The sequence below is a fragment of the Microtus oregoni genome, unplaced genomic scaffold (assembly GCF_018167655.1).
Source record: "Microtus oregoni isolate MIOR12 unplaced genomic scaffold, Mior012 000009F_ref0000495, whole genome shotgun sequence".
Lineage (NCBI taxonomy): Eukaryota > Metazoa > Chordata > Mammalia > Rodentia > Cricetidae > Microtus > Microtus oregoni.
The window spans coordinates 13,391,339-13,401,890 of NW_024543068.1; the positions used below are offsets into that span (position 1 = coordinate 13,391,339).

Here is a 10,552-nt window from a genome sequence, read left to right on the forward strand (position 1 = left end):
CCTTTGGAAGAGCAGGCAATGCTCTTAACCACTGAGCCATCTCTCCAGCCCAGCTCTAGCTTTTTATTGGCTAACTCTTACATCATAATTTAACACATTTCTAGTAATCTGTGTATCGCCACATGGCTATGGCTTACCGGTTAACGTTCTGGCATCTGTCTCTGGCAGGACTCCATGGCTTCTCCCTGACTCCGCCTTCTTTCTCCCAGCATTCAGTTTAGTTTCCTCACCTACTTCTATTTTGCCCTGTGCAGGCCTAAGACAGTTTCTTTATTAACCAATGGTATTCACAACATACAGAGGGGAATCCCACATCAATCTTCCTGTCATGTTGCTGCTCAAGACATGTTTCTGTCTATAAGTCCCTAGGAAACTTTATCCAGTTTACTTCTGGAAGTATCTCTTTCTTTCTTTGGTCTCCTGGCATCTACTGTGTTTGGCTTCAGTTCTGGTACATCAAAGACAGGTTTGCTGAAACACACTGCATGCCTCCTGAGTGCAAATGACTTGGGAACTTTGTTGGGATATTTCCTTTTCATTATTTCCGTTATCCTAAATTCAAGTGAAGTGAACCTTACAGTGTCTCAGAGTTTGTCCACCTCAGCTACCACAGATCTGTAAGGAAAACAGGGTGTGCTTTGTAATCGTCCATGCCTTGATTTTTAAAATATATTTTCTGCATGGTAATCTTTAGGAAAAAAAATCCCAAGATCATTTTATTTCTTTCTTCTAAATTGGTATACAGTATTCTCAGATACCAAGTGTGAGCATGCTAGTGAGAATATTTTTTTATTGATTTTATTGAGCTATACATTTTTCTCTGCTCTCCTCCCTTCCTCTCCCTACCCCTCAACCCTCTCCCATGGTTCCTATGCTCCCAATTTACTCAGGAGATCTTGTCTTTTCCTACTTCCCATATAGATTAGATCCATGTATGTCTCTCTTAGGGTCCTCATTGTTGTCTAGGTTCTCTGGGATTGTGATTTGTAGGCTGGTTTTCTTTGATTTATATCTAAAAACCACTTATGAGTGAGTACATATGATATTTGTCTTTCTGGGTTACCTCATTCAATATGATATTTTCTAGATCTGGTGTGGGAGGTCCTTCTGTCTATGTGTTGCTTTTATTGGTTAATGAATGAAGAAACTGGCTTGGCCTATAGGAAGGTAGAACTTTGGCAGGGAAAGTTAGGGTGAATGCTGGGAGAAAGAGGGCGACGTCAGAAGAAGCCATGGAGCCACTGCCAGAGACAGACGTGCTCAAACTTTGCTGATAGGCCATGACCTCGTGTGATGAACAAATTAATGGAGATGGGTTAAATTAAGACGTAAGAGTTAGCAAATAAGAAGCTAGAGCTAATGGGACAGGTAATGATTTAAATAATATAGTTTCTGTGTGATTATTTCGGAAGTCTGGGCAGCTGGGAAATGAACAAGTGGCCTCCTTACAACTTAGATCCATTCATTTGCCTGCAAATTTCAAGATGTCATTATTTTTTCTACTGTTAATATTCCATTGTGTCAATGTACCACATTTTCCTTATCCAGTTTTTGGTTGAGGGACATTTACATTGTTTCTAGGTTCTGGCTATGACAAACAATGTTGCTATGAACATAGTTGAACACACATCCCTGTGATTGATTGAGCCTCCTTTGGGTATATACCCAAAAGTGGTATTGCTAGGTCTTGAGGAAGGCCGTTTCCTAACTTTCTGAGAAATCACCATTCTAATATCCCAAGGGGCTGTACCAGCTTGCACTCTCACCAGCAATGCAGCACTCTTCCCTTTACCCCACAGCCTCTCCAGCATTATTATCAGTGATTTTGATCATGGCCACTAGTGAGAATGTTTTTCTAAATTGTCTTTGGCCACTTGATATGTGTGACTAATCTTGAGTCTGTGGCTCTGATTGTTGCTATGTTTTTCAGGTTTGTGTGCTGGTTTTCCTAATAGTCTTTTACATCTGTCAACAAAGACTCAATTTCCAGGTGTTGATTTGCATGGGATTTTGCTGGGCACTTCATATTCTGTATTACAGAGACATTTGTCCTTCATTCTGTCAGGGGGAGCTGCACACCCACAGTACAGTCCATCACAGACACACTTCTGTTAACCTTAAATCTCATCACCCACACACTGACCTGGGGAATGCAGGACTCAGTGACTTTGGTGTATGTGAACCCTGCCCTGCTGCACAGAGCAAAGGTAGTGATGGAAACATAGAGTCTGAGAGACCAGGCAATGCCCTGGCCAGAGGACAAGATGAGCCTTTGAGATCAGCTGCCTTGGTTCCCCATCCCTGTATCATCTGATGGCTGCAGATGAAGGGAAGACAGCTTAGGATGCCCGTCCACCATCCTCTCAGGTTGCCAGCTCTCCTGCATCTGCCTCTTGCATGCCCTGAGTGACAGGTTGCAAGGATGCAGCTGTCCCTGTCTTTTCTTTTCAATCTACAAGGCTGCATTCTTGGCGTGGAGGCAACTGAAGCACCCTGTGTGAACGCTCGGGTGTGTCAATGTTGGACCTGAGTCCAGGCTACTGAACATTCAGGATAGAGCGAAACAATTTCGCTCCAACTTTCGAATACTGAAAGCTTCACTTCTATTGTGTCCACTATAGCTGCTCCAAGGCTTAAACTTTCCCCCATTTTCTCTTTCTTTTTTTTTTCTGCCTATCTTGGAACTTCTAATTTAAAGGAAAAACAGAGGAAAGTGGGAACACATACACATGCACGCACACCTCTAACAAAAGTTGTGTGACGTTAAGGACTAGCTGTCACCCATGTATCTCTCCCCAGTGATCCTCTTGCCTCCACCTCCTGAGTGCTGGGATTACAGTTATGAAGCACTATGCCTGGCAGGCACCAGGTCTTAAGCATGTTTCCTGATCCACTCTTTTAGGTAAGTTATACACACGGTGCTTTTTAACATCCTCCTCCTCCTGCAACCTGCCACAAACCCAGAAATTCTGTAACACATTTGCAGGAGTGAAAGAAGACCATCCCCCTCTCCCTCAGGGCTTTGGCTACTGTCCTGGAGAGCTTCTGGATAGGCATGGGAGAATTCACAGCACACGGATGAACTTCACACACATGTGCATTCATGTTGCGTGAGACATGACAGACATTGATGGACAACTGGCTTTGTGATTAAAATGATGAAAGACAGATTAAGGACTGTAGCTTCATACAGAAGGGGGAGACTGGAGGCTGCTGAACTGTACCTCCACGATGACTGCTAGAAACTTCCATAAGATGCACTTCCTTACCTTTAAAACGAAGAGCACATTTACCTTCAGATTGGCCAATATTCAGAGACCAGCACACCATTGTTGACGAACAGAAGGGACACTTTGCATTTCAGTGACTAATTTCTTAGAGAAACAAATTAAAAGGAGGGCACATTAATTTTGGCTTGATTTCAGAGGGTTAGTGTCGTCACTGACATCACGGGTTCCTGGCCTGTGAGCGAGCACATCATGGTGGGAGGGTATGCAGGAGCAAAACATTTACGGTTAGGAAGCAGAAAGAGAAGAAAGCGGGCAGGACAAGCTGCATCTCTTAATGGAGTGCCTCCATGACACACTTCTCCAGCGAGGCTTCTCTTCCCAATAATGTCATCACATCAGGAATCCAACAGAGGATCACGTCATTGACTGAGTCAGAGTCCTAGAGATATGATCATTTCACAAGCCAATTCACTGGCAAGCCAGTCTTTAACACAGGAACCACGGAGGATATTCCTGTCCAAACTGAAATAAACAGCCAATGTTTGTGAGAGTCAAAAACAAAATATCAGGATTTGATTGCCTTTTTAAAAAATAAAATTAAGAGCCAGGCGGTGGTGGCGCACGCCTTGAATCCCATCACTCAGGAGGTAGAGGCAGGCAGATGTCTATGAGTTCGAGCCAAGCCTAGTCTATAGAGTGAGTTCTGGGACAGTCACACAGAGAAATCCTGTCTCGAAAAAACAAAATAAATAAAGAGTCAGAACACAACAATAATAAATTAAGGTACTTTATTTTAAATACAGTTAAGGGCTTAAGAAATGTAAGTTTATTGAACTATTTATAACAGGTGGTCTCATTTTTACATATTTTTATGATTATCATTGTTAAAAATTATAGTCCCAATGTAACTATTTTATCAACTTTGAAACACTAAAGCTGTGCGCCTATCATATTAACAGAAACCCAAATATAGTTTCTTTACTAGAAGAATCCTCATTCATTTGAAAAAATATCAGAAAGTTAGATGTGTTTTAGCTTTAAATATTTTATCAGTTTTAGATTTAACCAGTAAATAGTTTGTAACTAAAGTGCTACGACTTACATTCTAAGAAGGGGAGCTCAGCCATGGTATTATAACGATTTTGATATTACAGTCATTTGCTGGACCCCCAAACTGCTATGATTTACGTACTTGATATAAAATGGTGTGGAATTGGCATGTAGTCTGAAAATCTTTAAAACATTATGATCACATCCAGAATACTTAAGTCCCTAAGAGTAACACAAGCACTGTATAAATAGCTCTTAAATCGGTACATAGTGTCTAAGGAATAATGGCCGGAATAAGTTTCAAATAATTCAACCCATGGGCAGCGGTAGAGTCTGCCATGTGGATCTCACCGGCACAAGGGGCCACAGCACATGCTTTCTTGTGCAGCAGTTACAGATTTATTTACAGTCATCTAGTATGTAGTTACTGGACCGCGTTATGTAGCAGGCACGGCCAGTCCATGTTGTTCACTTCTCCTCCTGTAACTGGAGTTGTCAGTCACATGCTGTGCCAGGGAGTAGATATGCTCCTCAACCTCTCAAGTTTCTTTAAAACCGCTGCCATCTAAGGGAGAGTGGGATAGCTCAGCAGCTGAGAGCTAGCCCACCATGCACAAACCTTGGGCTCAATCTTCATTGCCATAAGGAGGTAGGAACCACTGTGTCCTCAAACCATGAGGACTCAGTCCATAAAAGCTTTGGGGGTGGGGAAACTCAAGACTTTATTAAAGGAGAGAAAAATACATGCACATCCTAACAGTGGCAGCCTTCTCAGGAGGGATCAACATCAGAAGTGTCACTACTCACACACACACAAAAAAAATCACAGTTTTGCTGGGATTGTTCTCACTTCAGCACCCAAATGTTTGTGGAAGAAAGTCTGGAGTTTCTGCCATGCGTCCACCTGGGCCATGGCATGAGCCCTAGGCTCCCCGCCAAAGATGACAGGCATATTAATATATGCATGTAAGGAAGCCTTGCACAGGGGGAAGTAAGGGGGCTCAATGTAGTGCCCTGCTTCTGGGTAGCAGATGATCTGGGGCTTCTCCTTCCCATGGGCCTGCAAGCGTTTGGAGATCTCATTGGCATAGAACTCGCTCTTCCAGTTGCGGTCATCCTGACCCACAAGGAGCAGGAAGGTGGAGTCAGACCTTTCCACAGGGATGATGCTCTTCTGGTCAGGGCCTTTTAAAGGGCAATTCAGGGCTTCCAAAATATCTCTAAGGCCATCTTTGATCACTCTGATTCGATTCATGTTAATGCTCAAAGGGGGCAGGGTCTCATCCTTGTAGTGCAATGTTCCAACAACGTTGGCCATAGAGCCATTGATTATGACAGCCGCTGTAATGCCTTTCAGGAAAGAGGCCATGGAGAGGCAGAGGTCAGCCCCTTTGGAAATTCCCAGCAGGCCAATTCCTGGTCCCTTGACCTAAGAAAGAAACAGAGAAAAGAAAGGGAATAAATGCATCTAGAGGGTAGGGCAGTTAGTGGTGCCAACCTAGGGATGGAGGGTGGCCCTGAGCCTGACTCTCACTCTGCACCATCCGGGTTTTGAAAGGTGATTAGGTCTCTTCAAATCCTTAGATGAGGCTCAGTGCTAAGTCCCACAGTGTAACTAGTCTTTCTCTGTCCCACCTGCCAGCTCCCAAATAACCACACAGAGATTTCTCATTCATTATAAATGCTTAGCCTCAGCTTAAACTTGTTCCTTCCTAACTCGTTCTTATAACTTACAGGAAGCCACATCTTTTAATCCACATTCTTTTACGTGACTTGGATACCTGTATTCTGTGCTTGGATACCTGCTTCCTCTGTGTCTGACTGGTGACTCTGCCTTTCCTCTTCCCCCAGACTTCTCTGTCCCAGAGTACCACCAAGGCTCTTCCTGTCTAGATTATTGGCCATTCCACTTTTTACTAAACCAGTCACATTATCACATCTTCACACAGTGTAAAGGAGTATTTCTCAACACCGTGGTCTACATGAAGCTTGAAATGAAAAATAATAGGTACATTCCTGAGTATGAGTTTGTCAATGGAAGAATGTGGGCAAGTCAGGATATCGTTTTCTTTTCATCTGTGATGTATTTGCAGTGGTGGGCAGTACATTCACATGGGTTTATGATCATCCAGCAAGCATCACAGTAAACTGAGGTAAGATTCTGGTTATGAGTAAGAGTTCAAGATGCATGTACTGGAGAAGAGGGAGATGCTTTAAACAAAAAAATTTCTTATTCAAATTAAGAATTGTTTTCTAAAAGTGGGTGTTTAGGGGAATAAAACAATTTATTCAAAACCACTGACAGGCTTTGGAGAGTGGGGACAGGGTTACTGAAGTTACACAATTTCATGATTGTAGAGCCAGGCCATGGGTCTATGTGGGACCAGTGAGGAGGCTTTCATTGTCATTTTTACAACACCTTAAGCTCCCAGACAGCAGCTCTTCTGCCTCTAACAGGCAGGCAGGCTTTGCCCCATGCACAGGAAGGCTCTTCCTGCCAACACTCACTTCTGCTGTTCTTCAGGCATGGCCTCTTATATCCTTGTTCACACTGAATGATTTTCTTTCTTCCACAGCCATCCCTGCCTTGGCCCTGGTCTTCCTCACTTTTAACCCCCTATAACTCCTATATTGTTTCCCAAGTGAATGACATTTATCAGTTCATGGTAGGTCCTGTTGCAGGGACTTATGAATCATTTAGTGCTCAGAACAAAACCAAGGGTGGAGACACACTCATGCAAAACAATAATGCTGCTAAGGGACCCACCTCTTCTGTGGTATGCCTGAGTCAAGTAAGATTGTTTTAGATTGTGTGTGTGTGTGTGTGTGTGTGTGTGTGTGTGTGTGTTTCCCTGGCTATGTCTGTGTGTGCAAAGCTACACTCAGAAGCCAGAAGATTGGCTCCTACTTTCTGGAGCTGGAAGAACAGGCAATTAGGAGCCACTTGACCTGGGTGCTGGCAACCCAACTCTGTCCTCTGGAAGATCAGCAAGTGATCTTAATGGCTGAGTTACCTGTTCAACCTGGTATCTTCCACTATGTGCTGAATGTGCCCGTGTCCCAGCAGGCTCCCTTTAGCATACCACAGACCTTACTTCTATCTGATGTATTTCATCATCAGAATGCCTGACCAGATCATTGCCCTGAAATATCATTCATTTCACAAATTTACTTTGATTTCTACTTTGAAAATGAAGATTTGATTGTCTCACAACACCTCAGGAACTGAGCTGAAAATCTTATCTTGGTGGGTGGATGTTTTAGGACCATAGTTTCTAAACCAAAAGACAAAAATAACAACCAACCTGAGGGTGACTGAGCAGGTAGTTCACAGCTTCCTCAAAGTACTCCAGGTGGAATGTGTGCATGCTCTTGGGGAGGTCATCATAGTTATAATAAGCCAGAGCCATGACAGCAAAGCCCTTCCCAGCCAACAGACTAGCCCGATACTCCAGAAGGCCACCTCCAATTCCAAAAATGTCTATGATCCCAGGAAAGGGTCCATTTCCTTAGGAAAAATAAAAAACAAAGCCAGTAGTCCTCAAATGAATTTAAGAATTTGGTTTTTTTTTTTTCATGTAAATGGGAGCTAGGAAGAGAAGTTAAAGGAATCCAAACCTCCTCTCCTACTCTGAGAGAAGACCTCATTTTATATCACAACAGAGGGGCCCATAGCTTCTGAGTGACAGGAGAGGGAGAGGTAGTTTACTGTTTTCTAATATCCTTATCGATTGTTTTCTCACATCTATGACCTGCAAATATGTTCCTTTACTTAAGTCACCCCAAATCTCTTTGATGCTTGTAATAAAAATATGATCATTTGATATCTCAGGTATTATGAAATGAAAGTCCTCCATTGGTACCTGTAAAAAATCTTTAAAGGAATTCTACATCTTATGTAATGTCTGTAAATTCTTTTCCAAGGGTTGCAATTTTTTATAAAATTATTTTAAAATTAGGTTTCTTATGTGAAATAATGTTTTGCTTGCATGCTTATGTATAGTACTTGTGTGCCTGGAACCCAAGGATGCCAGAAGAGATAGTCAGATACCGAGAACTGGAGTTACAGATAGTTGTGAACTGCCACGTGGGTGCTGGGAATTGAACTCATAGTCCCTACAAGAGCAACCTATGCTTTTAATCACTGAGCTATCTCTCCAGTTAAAATCTTGTAATTTTCAGGTAGGCGCCTGTCTTAGTTAGAGTTTCTACTGCTATGAAGAGACACTGTGGCCATGGCAACTCCTAAAAAGAAAACATTTAATTGGGGTGGCTCCTTTATAGTTTCAGAGGCTCAATCCATTATCATTATGACAGGGAACATGGTGAAGTGCAGGCAGCAAGCTGAGCTGAGCTGTGCTACCACATTTCCCCTCCCCACCACGGAAACATAGTTTCTCTGTGTATCTTTGGTTGTCCTAAAACTAACTCTGTAGACCAAGCTGGCCTTGAATATACAGAGCTCTTCCTGCTTCTTGTGTGCCGGATTAAGCACATGTGCCACCACACCCAACTGAGCTGTGCTACAACATCTTACAGGCAACAGGAAGTGGACTGAGTTACTAGGCAGTATCCTGAGCACTGGAAACTTCAAAATTCAACCCCACAGTGACACACTTCTTCCAATAATTCCAGACCCACTCCAAGAATGCCACACCTCCTAATAGTGCCGCTCCCTAAGGGATTACGGGGGCCAATTACATTCAAACTACCTCACCGGATTATTAGAATTGGAAGGAAACACAGATGCCCATGAGGAAGTCAAGGAAAGTCATCATGGTAATCTCTTATCAACGACCCTTTCGTGCTGATGGAGTTATCCGTGCTACTGCATACATACGTAGCTATTCTATTTTAAGGCTGCTCACATTCCTTCCATCTTCTTCAGCAATATTGGGGCCATCAAAACCTGCCACACTAGGGATTGTTGTGGAAAATTATTTTAAGATGTGCTACATTTGTATGTAGTGAACATTTGTTCTAATTGTGCAAAGATGTGTTGCATTCTTTTATGTTACATTTATTTAACGCTGTGAACACCTGATGCTCTAATAAAGAGCTGAAAGGCCTATAGTGAGGCAGGAGAAAGGCTAGGCAGGGTTGGCAGGCAGAGAGAATAAATAGGAGGACAGATCTGGAAAGAGGATTAAGGAGCAAGAAGAAGGAGAAGAGGCCGGGCGATGGTGGCGCACACCTTTAATTCCAGCACTCGGGAGGTAGAGGAAGGCGGATCTCTGTGAGTTCGAGACCAGCCTGGTCTAGAGAGCTAGTTCCAGGACAGGCTCCAAAGCCACAGAGAAACCCTGTCTCGAAAAACCAAAAAAAAAAAAGAAAAAAAAGAAAGAAAAAAAAAGAAGTAGGAGAAGAGGACTTTGAGGGACAACCACATGGCCACCCACCACAGTAAGAGTGAAAGTAAGATATACAGAAGAAAAGGAGAAAGTCCAGAGACAAATGGTAGACAGGGTTAGAAAGGGCCAGGCCCTGAACCTGGCTCCCCAAGGGAGGGCTGCTCACCTGGAGGCAGGAAGAGCGTGGCGCGCACACGGCCCTCGCGCACGGGCACACGCCGCACCCCGGGAGCCATGAAGTGACGCTCGTGCACCGCCCGCGCCAGCAGCCGCCCGCCGTCGGGCTCGTGGCCGTCCAGCACCTCCAGCTCCACCATGAAGGGCGTCTGCACGTCGCGCTTGATCAGACGCCAGAGCGGCCTATCGGGCTCCATGGCCCAGAGCAGCCCCATGGGCTCGAGCCCCGCGAAGCTGCCGCCCAGCGCGGGGGCGTGCGCCAGGTCCAGCTCGCCGTGGGGGTCGGCGCGGTAGCGCGCGTGGGCGCGGAAGAGCGCGCCTCTCTCGTCTCGCAGGGCGGCGCGCAGCGTGACGGGCTGCTCGGGGGCCAGGCCGCGCACGGAGATGCTCAGCGGCTCGTCCCAGCAGCTGCGGCCCGCGGGCACCAGGCTTAGCGTTGCTGTCATGCTAGGGCTGGAACTAGAACAGGAGGCCTTGGAGAGCGCGCGCGAGTCTGCGAGTCTGCGTGTAGCCTGGCCTGCTGTGGAGCTGCTCTGGTTGGTCTCAAGCCTCAGACAAGACAAGGACACAGTTGGGCGGCTGAGGTCAGAGTAATTATGAGGCTGAGCCAGACTGGAGGATTTGGCCTCTATACACTCTTACCTGGTGTTGTGAAAGTTGGGTGAATGATTGGTGGTAACACGAAAATCATGTGTGTAAAATAAGTTAAGAAAAAGAATACTGAAGACCACTTAACTATTTTAA

At 44.6% G+C, this 10,552-nt stretch overlaps 1 protein-coding gene across 1 annotated transcript; it reads right to left on the minus strand.

Annotated features, from left to right (window-relative positions):
* Positions 1 to 4,022: 4,022 nt before the first annotated feature.
* Positions 4,023 to 10,298, minus strand: LOC121452268 (acyl-coenzyme A thioesterase 5-like). The gene is made up of 3 exons (XM_041658296.1): positions 9,798 to 10,298; positions 7,586 to 7,788; positions 4,023 to 5,709 (listed from the first exon to the last, which is right to left on the minus strand). The coding sequence occupies exons 1-3, from the start codon at positions 10,252 to 10,254 to the stop codon at positions 5,104 to 5,106; spliced, it is 1,266 nt and encodes a 421-aa protein (XP_041514230.1). The 5' UTR covers positions 10,255 to 10,298; the 3' UTR covers positions 4,023 to 5,103.
* Between the last annotated feature and the right edge of the window lie 254 nt (positions 10,299 to 10,552).

What these genes read in the sequence shown, in the direction of transcription:
- LOC121452268 (XM_041658296.1), bottom strand. Translation starts at nt 10,254, where the DNA reads ATGACAGCAACGCTAAGCCTGGTGCCCGCGGGCCGCAGCTGCTGGGAC. An exon ending in CACGCTCTTCCTGCCTCCAG is followed by an intron (nt 7,789 to 9,797) that starts GTGAGCAGCCCT and finishes ATTTTTCCTAAG; the next exon opens with GAAATGGACCCTTTCCTGGG. An exon ending in ACCTGCTCAGTCACCCTCAG is followed by an intron (nt 5,710 to 7,585) that starts GTTGGTTGTTAT and finishes TTTCTTTCTTAG; the next exon opens with GTCAAGGGACCAGGAATTGG.